We start from the raw sequence: 18,903 nt of genomic DNA, 5'->3' as shown, positions 1-18,903 counted from the left end.
AGGAGGCAGCATAGATTGGGAGTGGGCGGGGTAAGCGAATGGCGATCCAACAGAGGCAGAGGGTGAGGGTGAGTGAAGGTGTGGGGGCGTGAGAGAGGGCTTTGGCGACCCCTATGAAATGGCCGTTTGACCCCCAAGGGAGTCGCGACCCCCCAGGTTGAGAAACGCTGATTTAAAGGATGTTACACACAAGTGTAACATCCCTTGAGCAGTAGTTCTGTCCCTAGATAGCTAGGAAGCAGTCTCTGCATAATGAACCTGTCTTGAGTTAGGAATATAATAAGAATTATGTGAACATGATGATCTGCAGTGAAATTGTTCCTAGAAGTAATACAATGTTGTCACTTGATTTTATTTAGAAAAATACTAAAGATAAGCAGTGAAATAATATGACTCTCAAAGCAAAGATACATTAGAACTTTGTGACAGCTTTATTTGAATTGAGTTTGTACATAATTACTACACTTAATAATGTGTTGCATAATAGTATATAATTGCAACCTAATTGGCTAATGGTTAATTCAGGAAGATTAAAAATATAAATATACTTTTAAAAGTAAGTGTTCTAGGTTAGCAGATTTTTTTTAAATTATATATTCCCCTCCTGTAGATGGACAGTATATTCCATTCCTTTCCCCAAAATAATATTTCTCTGAATGGAATGCCCCACAACTGACTCATGTCAGGAACATGGGTCCCACCATACTACAAACATCCTTTCCTAACTTTTTCTGAGAAGAACTCTGAACTTTATATTTTATTCTTCATCATGGTTATATCTAAACCTTTATAAATTCAGTCACATACCTTATATTCCATCTAAATTGTTAAACAATATACCTACCATAGCTAAAAATCATTGCTGTATGTTTCAAATTGAGAATTCTAACAGCTTTGTTAAAAGTATTCTGTTATAATTAATGTTTAAATATGTATCCCTTCTCTCCCATTTCTACCCATAAGCTAAGAATCAAAATGTGAGTAAAATAGTGGGCCAAACAACTACTGTATGACTCACCAAAGCTTGTTCTAGCTTCTTGCTTTTAGTTGCAAAGTAGAAAAAGGGCAAAACGCTATGTATAGCCAGTGAGTGGAGGATGAAAAAGGATTAGGTGTAAGCATTCTAAAACTAGGCCAGCAATATAGAGAAGAAAAATTACTGATTGTCTTGATCTACCCATGACTTCTTATTTCTTTTTGCTGCTTTGAAGGAAAGCTTTTGTTTATTTTAGTTGTGTGCAAATTGGTAAAAGTCCAAAGCAGTTCAATGAAAGGAATAACATATAAGATAAATCATGATATGCTCTGTGAGATATATACTTAAGGGAAATATGAAGAGAAGGAACCTGGTAGTGCTGAGAGAAAACAATCTTTTCTCTTTTTTTTTTTTTTTCACAAAGCAGCAAAGAAAAAACATGCACACATCTAGGAAAGTGAAGATAAAAATTTGGGAAAATTAGGGAAATAGTCTGCAAAGAATCCCCTTCAGCAAAACGTCTGACTTTGTGTGGGCAATGCTTCTTCAGTCTAGATAACGGGTGTCAAACTCGCAGCATCACGTTGCCATCACGGGACGTTTCACAATGCTTTTTTGCGGAGTTGGGATGGGTGTGGCCTGCGAGTGACTCATCTGGCCCGCAGGTTGCCAGTTTGACACCCCTGGTCTAGATTATTGTACTCTTTAAGTTTCAGTGAAAAGGCAGAGGTTCTTCAAGCTGTTCAGTGGATGCAGTATATAAAGTGCCCAATATATCAAACTTCATGCTGGTCACAAAGTGAAAGGGAAACAAATCTTAATTATCAGGAAAATTCCAATTTCTTAGTAATTATACTAGGAAAATAAAAAAATAAAAACCCTTTTATTTATGCATCATACCACTGGTATGCATACTGTAGGTTGAAAAATATTGGTCTAACCCAGTGGTTCCCAAAGTGTGGTTTGGGGAATCTGGTGATCCCCAAAACCTTTCAAGGGGTCCACAAAGTCAAATATTTTTAACATTTAAAATTTTTAATTTCTAATGCAGCAGATATTGATAGATATAACCCATGTAAACACATTGTCAGTCACTTAAAAGATGAACCTCAATCATTTTTAAGAATGTTAAAGAGCTGCTCAGACCAAAATGTTTTAAAAACCACTACTCTAATCCATAATCAATGCACACAATCATAGTTGTTTCATAACATATTTTCAGTCTAACCATAGACTTAGTACTACAGGCTAAAATGTTTTTCTGCTCATATTTTTGTATTCTCTCTACATAAAGAGAGATCTTCAACTCAGAGTTTGAAGACTTCAGGAGATGTATCTCCTTCAGGAGCTACAGCACTGTCACCTGCAAAAGTAAGTTCTAAATTGTTCTAAATCTTTAGCAGTAAATATTTTGATTTTTGTGCATATATTTTAAAGTGTTACATTAAGCTAGAGTGCAATGGGGTTTTCAGTTAGTCTCTTCTCTGTTTTGGTACACCTGTGTCCTTAGTTTATTTTGGAAAGTTTCTCAGTTTTCTGCAGAAGATTTATTGTTGAGAGAGTTCTGCTGGAAAAATTTTAACATTCTTTATTCGGTACATAGCTTTTGCTGCAGTAATACATTTGAGTCTACTGCAGGATTCTTAAACCGTTCACTAAAATGTTTCTATCCTATTTAATACAACTTCATTTACACGTTGGGATTTTTTTTCATCAGACTTTGGTCAAAAGCAGCAGATTATCGGAAAAGGAGCTTGCAGAGGCTGCAAGCCGATGGGCAGCTGAAAAGACAGAGAAAGTAGAGGCAAGCACTGTACCTGAAATTTCAGAGTATGACGTGAGTAAAAATAACACTAATAAACATTTGTACATGGTCATTTATTTCATTCACTCAATTATAGTGGTATCAGTAATCAGTTAATTCTTGTACTACCTGTACTGAGATAAACTGTCATATATGAGCTGAACAACAATCTTCTATTTCCACACAACCCGGATAGCAGATTTGAAAGTCCTAGTTTTTAAGTCAATTGGATAATATATTTTCCAGATTAACCAACCATGCAGATTTGTTTAATATATATAGGTAGTATTTAACTTACAATGGCAATTGGGACTACAATTTCTATTGGCTAAACAATGTCATAAAATGTAATTACTTAGCAATGGCAGTCCTTGCACTTCCAAATGCCATTATTAATCAAATCTCACAATTATGTGAGGCAAATTCCTGCCAGCTTCCCACAACCAAAATTGGTGGGGAACCTAACAAAAAGGTTCCCCACCAGGCCATTAGGCAGGTAAGTGGCTGCCGCTGAATATGGAAGGGAACAAGAGGGTGTGTGCAAGTGTAAGAAAGGCACAATGAACAAAAGATTGAACAGTTTTTTGAGAACTCAGACTCTGGTCGGGTATGGCAAGGTCTGTGACAAATCACAGGACAAAGCAATAAAAATAGTTTGCCTGGGAGTAGTGACTCTTTGGCTGAGCAGCTAAATCAATTCTTCAGCCGTTTTGAGGTGGACACAGGAACGACCATCATTCCAGCATTTACCACTGATAGTGCACCATTAACATCTACCATAAATAGACAACCACCTCTACTGCAGATCTCTGATGTGAGACGCACTTTCCAGAATATTAATATCCGGAAGGCAGTTGGGCCTGATGGAATTCTGGGACGAGTTGTCAGGGACTGCGCTGCAGAGCTAGCTGAAGTGTTCACCGATATTTTCAATCTATCCCTGTCGCAGTGCTCTATCCCTACCTGCCTGAAGACATCTATTATAGTGCCAGTCCCTAAACAGACAGTAGTGGTATCCCTTAATGATTATACACCAGTAGCTTTAACATCTGTTGTCATGAAATGTTTTGAGAGGCTGGTGTTGAACTATATTAAGGCTAGTCTTCCATCTACTTTGGACCCATACCAATTTGCATATAGGAGTAATAGATCAACTGATGATGCTATGTCTCTTGTTGTCCATACTGTATTGAATCACTTGGAACAACAGGGGACATATGCAAGGCTGTTATTTGTGGATTATAGCTCTGCCTTTAACACCATTTTACCCAACAGGTTGTTTTTTAAAATGTCCAATTTGGGTATAAATCAGAGGATTTGTTTGTGGATAAGGAATTTTCTGACAGGTAAGCCACAGTCAGTAAGGATGGGATCTCATCATTCCTCTACTCTGATACTAAGCACAGGAGCCCCCCAGGGTTGTGTGCTAAGCCCTTTCCTTTATTTCTTGTACACGCATGATTGCACCCCACTGTATAACACCAACACAATTATTAAATTTGCGGATGACACAACAGTGGTGGGGCTCATTAGTAAGAACAATGAGTCTGCTTACAGGAAGGAAGTACAAAGGCTGACATTGTGGTGTAATGAAAATAATCTCACACTTAACACCACAAAAACTAAAGAACTTATAATTGACTTCAGGAGGAAGAGAGATGTACATCTACCACTGTACATAAATGGTGAGGAGGTGGAGAGGGTGGGTACTTTTCAATTTCTGGGCACTTATATGTCGGAGGACCTCTCATGGACTATGAATGCTAACATGCTTGTGAAGAAGGCACAGAAGAGGCTGTACTTCCTGAGAATGCTCAGGAAGATAAATCTATCTCAGCATCTACCTCTGTCTACTATCGCAGCACCATTGAGAGTGTCCTGACATACGGCATTCTTGCATGGTATGGGAGCAGCTCTGTAGCGGACAAAAAGGCTCTACAGAGAATCATTAAAACTGCCCAGAATATTATCAGACTCCAGCTACCAGCCCTGGACAACATCTTCGAATCTCTCTGTTTGAGGAAGTTGCATAACATTCTCAGAGACTCTTCCCATCCTGCTTACAATCTTTTTGGACTGTTGCCTTCTGGCAGAAGATACAGAACAATTAAAACTCGGACCACACGTTTTCTGAATAGTTTTTATCCCAGAGCTATAATTGCATTCAACAATGAACTAAAGGGCCACCATCAGTGAGCTGTTGGACAGTATTACTTGGTCTGTTGTGTGGATGTTTGGGTGGTTTAGGGGTGGGGAATTGTGGTGAGTGGGAGTGTGTTTGGGGATTATGTGTGTGGGACCTGGTCTTTGGGTGTTAAGTAAATTTCGTTGTATGTGTATACTGTGTATACACATACAATGACAATAAAGTTTATTATTATGAAGGGCAGGGAGAGAGCAAAAGAGGTAATGCAGGCAATCTAAGATTCACAAGTGGCGAGAGTTGGGAGGGATGCATGGAGGTACAGTGGAAGCACAAAATTATGTGTGATTGGTGTGACATGAGTGCAGAATGGCTGGGGCAGAATGAATCAGTGGAAGAGACTTACTCTAATAATCTTCAACCTTTCTTGCTAGCTTCCCCATTGACTCTTCTGGAGAAGTACAACAGGGAAGGTTGCAAGGGGTGATCAAGAGGTACTGCAACCGTTTGTAAGAATAAACAAGTTTCCAAGCTCCCAGATTTCAATCACATGACCACAGGCCACGTGGTAGAATTTTGGATCCTTGCTAACTCACTCCCACTTACAACTACAAGAGCATTTCAAGCTCAAAGATAACTGTGGAAAAAGTTGAGTCCAAGCAGGAGGCAGCAAAGGTAGCAAAAAGAGTCTCAAAAGAAGACAGCAAAGGCAATGAGCCACTTCTGCTTTGATAGCTAGGTGAAAAAGGGAAAGATTAGTGCAGGGAACTGGGAGAGAAGGCCGCTGGGCAAGCAGTACAATCCTGGGGCTGCTTGGTGACTTGCAAGGAAGGTGCAGATTGGCCAAAAGTCAGATGTGGGGGAAGATGAGCAGATGGGAAAATTGGAAGCAGTCCCTTACCTTACTGAGACTTGGATTTGAGTAGATACTCAGTTCATGACCCATGATCTTGGTTAATGGTTACAATGGCGAACATCATGATTACCATCATAAGTTGCTGCAGTCACGTGATATCTTGTTTTACAAACAGACTGACTTGTGACAGATTCCAATCCCAGTTATTGTTGGTAGTCAAGAGCTACCTATTGTTTTGGACTCTGTTTTAATGAGAAATAGAAGTTGGCATGATGTCTTTGATGATGAATGTACTTTCTTTTATTTTCATCCCCATTTAATACAGATGCCTAGCTTTTCAGATATGATATTCTTCTTATCCTTACATACCAAAAATGATCCCGTATCATTTTTTTTTCTTAAAGAATCTTGCTTAATTATCTGAGTAAAATGTTTCTTTAGTGTTCTTTAGGCTTTTGGTATTTATTTAAAATTTGATTCTCAGAAAGATTGAAAAAAAAAATCACAGCTTGTCACCAAAATACAAAGCTGTTCTCCAAAGAGGAAAAAATGTGCTTGAAGGTTAGGCAGTGAGGATTGCACAGCTTTTGTTGAAAAGATCTGGAAACATGGACCTCGTTCTTTTCAAAGTTCTCATTATTCTTCCACAGTAACTATATTACTAAAACTGTATGTACTCTTCAATATAATTTGATTTCACTTAATTTGTACTCTGCTTTATACATGTTTAAAATCTGAAAGGTAATATCTAAAAATTTATTTATTTATTTATTTATTTATTTATTTATTTATTTATTTATTTATTTATATCCCATCTTTATTATTTTTATAAATAACTAATGGCAGCAAACATAGCTAATACTTTTTCCTCCTGTTTTCTCCACAAGAGCAACCCTGTGAGATGTTGGGCTGAGAGAGAATGACTGATCCAAGGTCACCCAGTTAACTTTTGTGGCTAAATTGGGACTAGAACTCCTGGTCTTCCAGTTTCTAGACTGGTGTTTAATCACTAGACCAAACTTTCCAATGTAATACATCTGGTTGCTATCACAACACATCAGATCTGAAATATGTACTATTTACCCAATGATTTGTAATATATTTTGATATCTAGTTTAATGTAAGTATATATCAGTGGTGAAATCCAAAAATTTTTACTACCGATTCTGTGGGCGTGGTGTGGCTTGGTGGGCGTGACAGGGGAAGGATACTGCAAAATCCCCATTCCCTCCCCACTCCTGGGGAAAGGATTTTGCAAAATCTCCATTCCCACCCCACTCTGGGGCCAGCCAGAGGTGGTATTTGCCAGTTCTCCGAACTACTCAAAATTTTCGCTACCGGTTCTCCAGAACCTGTCAGAATCTGCTGGATTTCACCGCTGGTATACATACATATTTCATTCATAGAATAAATTTGATTTTCTCCCTTGTGTTGTTTAGAGAGTCCATTGAGTGGGTTATTCCTCGTCCGATAGGCCAGACTGAGTAAGAAATTTGACTAAACACACCTCCTCTTCCTGTTTAGCCCCAGTTCCTTACTCAGTCCGAGCCTTCGAGACTTGCTTTTTTGGAGCTCCACCCATTCGACTCTCTAATTGGGAAATATTCTCTTTTTTGCTACTTTTTTCAGTAAAAAGTAATCAGAAGGGAGGATTCGCAGCCGAGCAGCTGTCGAGCGGTTGTGCTAGCGGCGGCTCAAATCGCTTCTACATCACAGTGGTTTCGATCGTGAGTTACTGGAGGGCGCATGAGAGGCTGTGTTGTTGGCCTCGCACTGTATGATTTTAATGATTATCGGCTTTGGAGGGTGAACCAGAGGCTAGGCTGCAGGCTTCATGTCGTGCGCTTCTAAATTTATGTGAGGAGTGAGCGGAGGGTGCATGGGAGGCTGTGTTGCTCAGCCTTGCGCCGCGGGAATAGAGAATAGCCTCGTGGTGTCGGGGCTCAGCTCTTCCCTGGATTTACTTGCCTTAATTCTAACGGCCTGAATTTTTGGCGTTTGTGGGACTGTTACGTCTGTCCTGAGCCATTTAAACCTTTTTTATGCGATCTGAGGTTTATTTTAGGAGCTGTGTTGTTGGCTTTTCTCACCTCGCTGCTTGGGTCGGTTCTCAGTGTGGAACTGTTTGTTAGTTCCCTTATAATGGCCACCATGTTTTCCCTCCTCCTCAGAGCTGATTAGTCAGCGGGCGCCATTTTTGTTTCGAGCTTCAGTGAATCAGCATTGATATTCTTTCTTTTTCTCTGCTGCCATTCATCAGTATTGTTTTTTCTATTATTTCACTGTTGGGATTTTATTAATTTTCCTGATCTCCCTTGTTTATTTCAGGTATCTTGAACAGTGACAGAGGTTCTTCCTCTACCCCTCTTCACCTTTTGTTTGAGTTTGGTCACGGCTTTCTTTCATTCAAGCAATGGCAGACCGCACCCGGTCTATCAGGAATGCCAAATCACCTTCTCAGCACAAGGGCAGATCCAAACCCAATCCAACCTCTGCCACCTCTGCTACTCTTTCTGCTGCTGCAGAAAAGGATGCCCAGAGAAGACACATGGCTTTGAATAGGCAATTTGATAAAGCTAAAAAGCAGGCAGAGGCCATTGTTCACTTTCCTCCCACGGTTATGCCAGTTCCACTTGAACTTCTTTCAGATTAAGCTCTTGAGGCTCCTCCTCACCAAGACACCTCTTCTTGGTCTTCAAACATAGCAACTACGACTCAGGAAGATCAGTCAATGGTGAGAGAAGTTTTTGCACAAGGGACAGATGTATCCCCATCTACAGTTGAATAGCCTTCTGCCACGTTCACCCCTATAGCGGCGGGGCTCCGCCCTGTGGAGAGCCTGTCGTCTTCAATCCCTCAGGAGATGTGTGATCTAATTGCTCAGACAGTGGCTAGAAGCATTGACTCTGCCCTTTCACAAAGGGGTATCTTGGCTCCTTTTTCTGCTCCGGTTCCAACGATGCATTCCTCTAGGGCCTCCTCGCATTTGACTCACGAAGCCCCTGCAGCTGCTCGTTCTCATTCTCATCACAGTGACCAGTCATTTCTTGACGAGGAAGAGGCCTTTGACTACTGTCTTTCAGGTGATGAGGAGGATCCTTCTTCAGTCAGTTCCCCTTCCATGGGTCTCTTCCGCCATGAGATGTTCAAGACCTTGCTACACAAGACGAAGATCACTGCCAACATGGGCCTTGCCCAGCCGCTATCGTCGGAAACTTCGGATCCCTGTGACACATCTTTTTACTGAACGGGTCACCCAGCAGGAGACTGTTCCATCTCCAAAACTCTTTTTAGATACTCTTCAACGTCAATGGTCACAACCCGGTTCCATAGCAAATCCGAGCGGTCTGGACAAGAAATTGTACACAGTTGAACAGGAATTTGAGGATCTCCTAAAACCCATCATTGATCCTCCTATGGCCAGCCTGACACCCCCCCCCCCCCCAGCATCCTTCCATCCGATGCGGCAGAGGGTCTTTGCACTGAGGACAAATGAACTGAGATATCTACACGTAAGACTTATCTGGCCTCCACATGGGCTATTAAATCAGCCACGGCTTCTTCCTTTTTTGCCAAAACGTCCCTCATCTGGCTCCGACAAATGTAGGCTAGAGCGTCTGCTGAGGATGCTCGCCTGCATCAAGACATCAATAAGATGATCGCCACTTCCGAATACATGGCAGACGCAATTCTTAATTCTGCCAAGTTCGCCTTGTGTGCCATGGCTTCCAATATCACGTCACGTCGTCTGCTTTGGCTATGCCATTGGCAGGCAGACATGAAGACCAAATGGCATCTGGCAGCAGCTCCCTTCAAGGGTGGGTCCCTCTTCGGAGAGGCCTTGGACCCTGTTTTAGTGGAAGGTAGGGACAAAAAGAAGGTCCTCCCTTTCTCATCCAGACATTACGACAGAAGATCTACCTTCCCTTATCGCAGGCAGTCCTTTCGTTCCGCTGAACACAGATTCCAGGCCCCGACTCCTGCAAGACAGTTCGCTCATACATCCGACAAACCTCAGGAGTAACAGTCCTTCAGAGACCGCACACGTCAATCTCAGGGCAGACATCCGTTTCGGGGATCTGGGTTTCATCCCTATCGCAGGAAATGATACCTCTCCCCTTCCAGTCCCCATTGGTGGCCGGCTCGCTTACTTTTCAGACATCTGGCGCTCCTCGACCACCGATGCATGGGCCATACAAATGGTGTCCCTTGGGGTCACCTTGGAACTCGTTTCTACACCCCCACGTTGATTTACCAAATGTTCCATCTCCTCTGACCCTTCCAAGAGGGCCTCGATGGAAGCTGGGATTCAACACCTACTGTCCATCCGGGCTATTGAACCGGTGGCCCCAGAACACTAGGGCTCCAGGTTTTATTCTATTTTGTTTTTAGTTCAGAAGAAGTCGGGGGGTCACAGGGCCATTCTGGATTTGAAACGCCTAAACATCCATATCCGTTACAGGCGCTTTAAAATGCACTCTCTGCACTCCATCCTGAACGGCATTAGATTGGGTGATTTTTTTTTGTCATCAATTGACCTCCGGGAGGCCTATCTACATGTTCCCATTAGGCTGTCCCACAGGAGGTTTCTTAGATTTTGTTACGGGCAGGCCCATTATCAGTACAGGGCTATGCCTTTTGGACTTTCTTCGGCCCCCCGCATCTTTACTAAACTTCTAGATGTGGTGGCGGCTCATTTACAGTCCTTCCTGATTAGATTACAATGTTATTTAGACGGCATTCTGATTCAGTCTTCCTCACCTCAACTTGCCCTGAGGGATCTTCAGCAGACCATGTGGTTGTTCTGTCCCTGTCTCACACAACGCACACAAACAGACAGCCGGGGCTTAAATAAACTGGCAGACAACAAATTCTTTCGATAAGAGGATTGGCAGCAACCCAGTAGCTGCTTGCCAAGACTTTACTCATAAACAAGATACACACAGTTCAAGAATTGTCAAGTCCAGTCTGTAATTAAATCCAAGGCAGATAATGTTGTTTCCAAAGATGCAATGTGACTTGATAGTAGTTAGTTTTGTCCGTCACAGAGTCTGAATGGCCACCTCACCCCCTTTTATTCCCTGTGGGGTGTGGTCCAGTGACTCAGCTTAATCTCTGGCACGCTTCTTCTTCTGTTGCGCGCGCTTATCTCTGCGACACTGCTGAGGATCCAGCCAAGACTCATCTCCCTCATTACTGTCCACCTGTGGCTGCGTGGACAGGCTTGGCCCCGGGCCTATCTCTTGACCTTCGGTGGACACCGAAGGCATTGCCAGAGAGGAGGCTCCTGGAGAGGGAGGCCTTGGCAACTCCTCTCCTTAACTCTCGGAGTCCTCTCTTGCTGAAGACACAGGCTCAGGTAACAGAGCCACAACAGCGGTTCTGCAGCAACACGGCTTCACAGTGAACTGGGAAAAGAGTCAGTTGATCCCATCCAACGAGTTGGTTCACCTGGGTGCCCGCATCAATACTGTGACAGGTCTGGTCTTCCTATCACAGGAGCGACTTCACAACATCAGACTTACGGTTCAACAAGTCAGAGCTCTCCGCAGAGCTCCTCTTCTTCTGCTCTTTCAGTTACTAGGACAAATGATTTCATGTTTGTCAATTGTCCCCTGAGCAAGGTTGCACTCAAGACAACTCCAATTGCTTCTTCTTCCAAGCCAGAAGGCGGGCACCAGCAACTCTAACACCCAGATCAGGGTGCCCCCGAAAGTACTCAGGTCATTCCACTGGTGGACATCCACTGCTCTGAAAAAGAGGTCTCCCTTTCTTGAACCACACCGTCTTATAGTCACCACGGATGCCATTCTGGTCAGTTGGGGTGCGCATTTCAACTCCCAGATCACTCGGGTGCTGGACGTCCAAAAATCTTCTCAACGACATCAACTGGCTTGAGCTGCGGGCTGCCCATCTAGCTCTTCGTCATTTCCAAAATCAACTGTTGGGGCATCATGTTCTCTTACGAATGGACAATGTCACGACAGAAGCCCATGTAATCATCAGGGCGGTACTCGTTCCAGACTCCTCATGGACGAAGCCACTCAGCTGGGCCTTTGGGCAGAGAGACACCTGTTCTCCTTACAAGCAGAACACATAGCAGGGGGTCTCCCAACACTCGTGCGGACTGGCTGAGCCTGATCCCTCTCTCTTTCGTCAAATCGTACAACTTTTCGGTCAACTGTTAGTGGATCTGTTCTCCACTCCGACCAATGCCCAGGTGACCCGATTCCTCTCCAGATTCTGGACTCCGGAGGCCAAGGGCACCAACGCACTTCGCTGCCAGTGGCCTCCAGATCGACTCTACGTCTTCCCTCCCATTCCATTGATTCCAAGGGTTGTACGGAAGATCCTGGAGGAGAAAGAGGTCATTTTGATCGCTCCCTTTTGGCCCCAGCTGGCCTGGTTCATGGACCTCAAAGAGCTCTCGATAGCTCAGCCTTGGAGGATACTGCCGGACCAAGTTTCACTTCATCAAGGAGCAGTGGCTCATCCAGACCCCCAGTGGCTTCAGCTAGCCGTTTGGCTATTGAAAGGGAGCTTCTGAAACAAGATCAGTTTTCGGACGAGGTGATAGCCAATCTTCTCACATCGTGCAGAAGCTCCACCACTTGCATTTATGACGCTACTTGGTCTGTTTTTCGTCGCTGGTCTGTCTCATCGCACATTGATCCCACACGACTGACCATTCCACAGATCCTGGAGTTTCTTCAGGCAGGCCTCAAGTCAGGGCTGGCGGTCAATACCCTACGACGGCAGGTCGCGGCCCTGGCGACAGTTATCTCCTGCAAGGATCACAAGTCACTGGCCAATCATCCCCGTGTTCGTTGCTTCCTACAGGGACTGGCCAACCTAAGACCGCCTGTTATTCATAGATACCCTTCGTGGGACTTGTGCATCGTTTTACAGGTTCTAATGGAGGCACCTTTCAAGACCCTGTCTTCTGTCAGTCTCAAGTTCCTGACCTTCAAGGTTGCCTTCCTAGTTGCTATCACTTCGGCTCGTCACGTATCCGAACTGGCAGCCTTTTCCGTTTGCAAGGATCTGTGCATATTCCATTCGGACCTTGTCTTACGATTGGACCCCACCTTTCTTCCGAAAATCAATACCTGTTTCCACAGGACTCAAGAGGTTGTACTACCGGATTTCTGTCCCCATTCTGTTCACCACAGCGAACGCCGCTGGCATAAATTGCATGTTCGTTGAGCGCTTAAAAAGTACATAACCAGGACCGCTTCCTTCCGCAAATCGGAATCGTTGTTGGTTTCCTTTCAACCTATTTCTCTTGGATCCAAGGTTTCTTCCTCCACCATCGCCCGCTGGATCAAGGTCTGCATCACTCTGGCTGATGAGCGACGGAACAAACAGCTTCCCTGTCGTATTACAGCTCATTCGACCCGTAGCGCCGCCACCACCGTGGCCTGAGCCACCAGGCCCCTCTTCTCGAGATCTGCCGGGCAGCTACCTGGGTGTCACTGACGTCCTTCATTCATCATTACAAGTTGGACAAGTTTGCATCAGCCGAGGCAGCCTTTGGCCGCAGGATTCTTCAGCGAATCCTCCCTGTGGAGGGCAGTTCCACTTCCTCTGTCTCTTCCCGCCCTGGGGATATTTAGCTTGGGTATATCCCACTCAATGGACTCTCTAAACAGCGCAAGGGAGAATGAACATTGGAAATTACCTGAAGGTTCTTTCTCCTTGCGCTGTGTGAGAGTCCATACCCTCCCTTGTTTTTTTCTTGGGACCCTTCTTTGTGTTCTGTTTCGCTCAGGGTGTCAGTTTAGCCCCAGTTCTGCACCTGTTTAGCCCCAGTTCTGCACGAAGTCCGAATCCGAAGTCCACTCAATGGACTCTCACACAGCGCAAGGAAAAAGAACCTTCAGGTAAGTCCAATGTTCATGTTTTTCTAATGTGAACTCTGAGGATTGCTTGAAATATAAGAATGCAGATAACTAGTGGCAATTATTTAAATTAACAATATTTCATATAATGGATTTTAGCCACATAAAATTATTCTTCATTTTTAAAGGCCACATCCTCAGATCCATTGTATATAGAACACCATGAAGAAACAGGTGCTAGTATAACAGACAGCAATCAATTATTTGAAGACAACCATCATGTTAATCGCTCAAAGGCAATTGCTCAAAAGACAAAGGAAATTGAACAAGTAAGCCACACTTTGCTTTTATGAATACTTGTGAGGGTTTTTTTTCCTCCAAATTAACTTTGACTAAAAGTTTTAACTGATCTACACAACATAGTTTAAGATGAAATTAATAGCAAATTTATTACAATGATTTAAATTTCTAAAATAAATCTGGCACTTTCTTTTACTACAAAAAGAGTTTAATTGCTTTCGTTATTTTTTGTTTTTTGTTGTTATCAGATCAAAATTACACATTCATTGGATTGAGAATATAAAGGAATGTTTCCTTAAGTTAGCTTGTTTCACTGTCCTAATAAGTGTTCATTTTAGGAAGTATAAGGTTGTATTTTCACTGTAATTTGCAACTTTGTCATGACTATATTTTGGAATGCTATTCAATAATTATTATGGATGACTATCTCCAGTGTTACGGTTTGTGAACATCTGTTAACTTTTGTGGTGCAATTGAGTAAATGCTAAGAGCAAAACACATTTTTTCACATCTCTATTTAAATTTTTATCTCACCTTCCATCTTTAAATCATCTTGTACTGTTTTTAATTTCAGTATTTGTTACTGGGAAAGTAGAGTAGATTTCCCATGAAATAGGATTATGCTTTTACACCATAGCATGCTTACAAGAGTTTAAAAAAAAGCTGAAACTGGAGGCAGCTGCTCTTGTTAGTCATCTATAGAATGAAACAATATAGATCTAGAGTAGTATGTTTAATCCCTTTTATGAAGCTGTAGCAACAACTGCTTGGACTCGCATCTATTTTAGGTTCTAGTAAAAATGATTATTCTGAACCTTTCCCAATATGTTGCTTTTTAGATATATTGAGACTGCAACTTTTGCAGCATGACCAGTATGTCTAAAGAACAGCATATTGAGAAAAGCAGCTTAGAAAAGAAAGTAACATTTCCAGAATTTTTTTTTTATTATTTAAAAATATTTAACAATCATTACAACAATTTTCCCCCTCCCACCCCCCCATCCTCCCTCCCCCTCCCCCCCCCCCAACACCCACCCCCCGGACTTCCCAGAGCAAAAACAGGGTATAGCATAACAAACATAAACTAAAATAGGCTAACTTTCTTTGATCTCCAAACTCCCCCTTGCTCTTTAACTTCCCTTTCAACTAACTAAACATATTCAAAAACAAAATATAGATTTCATTCATAAGCTATTTGAAACTTTTTAGTCCGATATTTGTTTTGAATATAGTCAATCCATCTTCTCCATTCCAATATATATCTTTCATTTGAATGGTCCTTCAAATACACTGAAATTTTAGCCATCTCTGCTAAATTCTTTACTTTTAGTGTCCATTCTTCAATAGTAGGCAAATCTTCCTTCTTCCAGTACTGTGCCACCAAGAGTCTGGCTGCTGTTATTAAATTTAAAATCAACTTAGTCTCTATAATAGTACAACCTGTAATTATGCCTAACAAAAAGAACTGTGGAGTAAATTTTATCTTCTTTTTGAGAATATTTTGAATAATCCATATTTTTATCCAAAATGCCTTAATTTTTTTACATGTCCACCATATATGATAATACGTGGCATCATCACATTCACATCTCCAACACTTAGGTTGCACACTTGGATACATACAGGCTAGCTTTTTAGGATCCAGATGCCATCTATAAAACATTTTATAAAAATTCTCTCTTAAATTTTGGGCTTGCGTGAACTTCACATTTCTAACCCATATTTTTTCCCATATTTCCATCATTATTGGTTCTTCAATATTTTGTGCCCACTTTATCATACAGTCCTTAACTAACTCCGTTTCTGAATCTATTTCTACCAATGCATTATACAACCTTTTTATGTGCATTTGACTTTGATCTCTAATCTGTTTTACCAAGTTCTCCTCATTTTGCAGAAAACCAATTTTCTGATCTTCTCTCCATCTAGCTTGCAACTGTACATATTGAAACCGTGTTTGAATTGTCCTTTCTTCCCTTAGTTGATTCAAAGATTTTAATTGTAGTATACCTCTTTCCTTGTTAAGAAGCTCGTTATATGTAATCACATCCTGCCTTTGCTCTACACTTATATTCTCTATCGCGTGTCTGGGTATTGCCCACAATGGTAACTTCTCGTTTAGTTTATACTTGTACTTTTTCCAGACACGCAATAGAGCATTCCTTAATATATGACTTTTAAAAGTCTTGTCCACTTTCTTATCATATAATAAATAAGCATGCCACCCGTAAACCAAATCATATCCCTCAATATTCAATATTCTTTCTTCTGTTAAATTCATCCAATCACTCATTGCTGATAAAACAGCTGCCTCATAATATAGTCTTAAGTTAGGAATTTTGAGACCTCCTCTTTCACGTATATCCTGCATTATTTTTTGTTTTATTCTCAGTCTCTTCCCTGCCCAAACAAAATTATTAATACCTTTCTGCCATATCTTCAAATTCTCATCTTTTTTAAGTATTGGTATCATTTGAAAAAGAAACAAAAACTTAGGCAAAACATTCATTTTTACTGCTGCTATTCTTCCTAACAAGGATAATTGTAATTTTTTCCAGTTTTCCATCTCTCTCTGTATTTTTTGCCACAATGGATCATAATTATACTTAAATAATTTCGCATTTGATGTCATAATATAGACCCCTAAATACTTAACTTTTTTTACAATTTCAAATCCTGTAAGTCTTTCTAATTCTTCTTTTTGATTTATAGTCATATTTTTAGTTATTATCTTTGTTTTCCCTGCATTTATTTTAAATCCAGATACTTGTCCATATTGATTAATTATATCCATTAGACCTACAACCGACTGTAATGGTTGGGTTAAAGTAACAACCAAGTCATCTGCGAATGCTCGTAATCTATAGTCATACTGCCTAATCTTAATTCTACTTATTTTGTCCGACCCACGTATCTTACTTAACAAAAATTCCAAAGTCAATAATGGAGACAAAGGGCATCCTTTTCTTGTTCCGTTTTCTATATTAAAAGTATCTATTAAACTACCATTAATTATTATTTGCGCTGTTTGTTTCTGATATATTGCCTTAATAGATTTTGTGAAATGTTCTCCAAACTGCATTTTTTCTATTATTTTCAATAAAAATTGCCAATTCAATCGATCAAATGCTTTCTCTGCATCAAGAAATATCAGCACCGCGGGGATTTGGTTGTTCTTCCCCAAATAGTCCAATAGGTTAACAACTTGCCTTACATTACTCTTCATTTGTCTACCATTTATAAAACCACTTTGATCATTATGAATCATTTGTTGCATTACTAGCATTAACCTATTTGCTAATATTTTAGCAAAAATCTTGTAATCTGTATTTAAGAGTGATATGGGCCTATAATTTTTTGGCTGGGTGTGGTCTTGCTCCTCCTTTGGAATCAAAGAAATATAAGCTGTCCTCCAAGATGGGGTACATCTCCTCCAGATTGTATATTAGTAAATAATCCTTTAAGTGGTCCCACCATTTCTAACTGCAAATGTTTATAATAAGCAGCTGTCAAGCCATCCGTCCCAGGAGCTTTACCCACTTTCAACTGCTTAATTGCAAACATAATCTCCTCAGTGGTTATTGGTTGATTTAAACCCTCCCTTTGCTCTTTTGTAATTGTAGAAATATTCTCTTTCTGTAAATATCTATCTATATCTGTACCTTGAATTTTATCACTAGCATACAACCTTGTATAAAATTCTAAAAATGCTTTTTTACTCATATTTTGCTGATAAACCTCTTTACCTTTATATTCTATTTTCTCTATAGTCCGTGACTTTTGTTTTTTCCTTAACAAATATGCTAACCACTTCCCTGGTTTATTAGCATTACAAAAAATATTATGTTTAGCATATTGCAAATTAGTTGCGACCTGATCTGCCATTAACATATTAAATTGCCCTCGCAATAAATTAATTGCCTCTTTTATTTTCTTATCTGCTGGATTCAATATCAAAGCTTGTTCTTTTTTTCTGATTTCCTCTTCTAAATCCTTCCTTTTTTCCCCTATATTTATTATTCAAATATATCAAAATGCCTCTCATATATGCTTTACTTGCATCCCAAACCATTTCCATAGGTGTACCCTTATGCATATTTATAATAAAAAATTCTTTCATAAATTTTTTACACTCTTTTACATTTTCCTCATATCTAAACAGATTTTCATTTAACCTCCAAGACCTCTTAGATCCCCTTCCATACTCTAATTCCATCCAAACTGGACTATGATCCGTTAAAGCTCTTGGACAAATCTTTGTCTTCTTCACCCTGGAAAAGAAATCATTTGTAATTAATATAAAATCAATCCTGGAGAAAGATTGATGTCTATCAGAAAAAAAGGTAAAGTCTTTTTCTTCGAGGTTTCTCTCTCGCCAGATATCTCTCAGTTCCATATCCTCCATTATTTCAAAAAACGATTTTGGCAATCTGGCACTCGTTGAAATGTTCTGCAAGAGCTCCTTCTTATTTTTTTTAGTGTCCAAAACTCCATTCCAATCACCCAATAAAATACATGATTTATAGTCCCATTGTAGTAACTTGGAATGTAAAAACTTATAAAATTTTTCCTGTTGTTGGTTCGGTGCATAGACTCCAATTAAAAGTATTTTTCTCCTTTTAAAGTTCAATTGCTATAAATCTTCCTTGATCATCTGCTTCAATTAATTTGGCAATTAGGTCTTTTTTTAGGTATATAACTATACCATTCTTCTTCTCAGGAGCAGATGCAACAAAATGTATAACTAACCTTGCATTTATTAAGTATTTTTGATCTTTACTTCTAATATGAGTCTCTTGTAAACAAATTACATTATTGGTATAGAAATCTCTTGCCTTCCACACTGAATTGAGACGATATCTTTCTCCTGAATAATTCACCACTAGACCACCTGGAACTTCCCATCTATACTGTATCTGACGGTATCTCAGTTCTTCCACCAGAAAGCCATAATCCTTTCTGGCTCTCAACATTTTGGGGGGA

The 18,903-nt window shown here is 40.7% G+C and overlaps 1 protein-coding gene across 4 annotated transcripts in view; it reads left to right on the top strand.

Annotated features, from left to right (window-relative positions):
* The window catches only part of PPHLN1 (periphilin 1), an 81,624-nt gene that overhangs the window by 33,447 nt on the left and 29,274 nt on the right, over window positions 1-18,903 (top strand). For all 4 annotated transcript variants that reach the window (XM_070946925.1, XM_070946922.1, XM_070946923.1 and 1 more), the window contains 3 exons: window positions 2,271-2,347; window positions 2,694-2,813; window positions 13,809-13,949. In XM_070946925.1, coding sequence (XP_070803026.1) covers window positions 2,271-2,347; window positions 2,694-2,813; window positions 13,809-13,949 — 338 coding nt within the window. The remainder of the gene's footprint in view (window positions 1-2,270; window positions 2,348-2,693; window positions 2,814-13,808; window positions 13,950-18,903) is intronic.

The sequence above is a fragment of the Pituophis catenifer genome, unplaced genomic scaffold (genome assembly GCF_029215685.1).
Source record: "Pituophis catenifer annectens isolate HBS135680 unplaced genomic scaffold, rPitCat1.0.hap2 SCAF_7, whole genome shotgun sequence".
In the NCBI taxonomy this organism is placed as follows: Eukaryota; Metazoa; Chordata; class Lepidosauria; order Squamata; family Colubridae; genus Pituophis; species Pituophis catenifer.
Note: the sequence above shows the minus strand (reverse complement) of the source record. Positions and strands in the feature narration are given on the sequence as shown.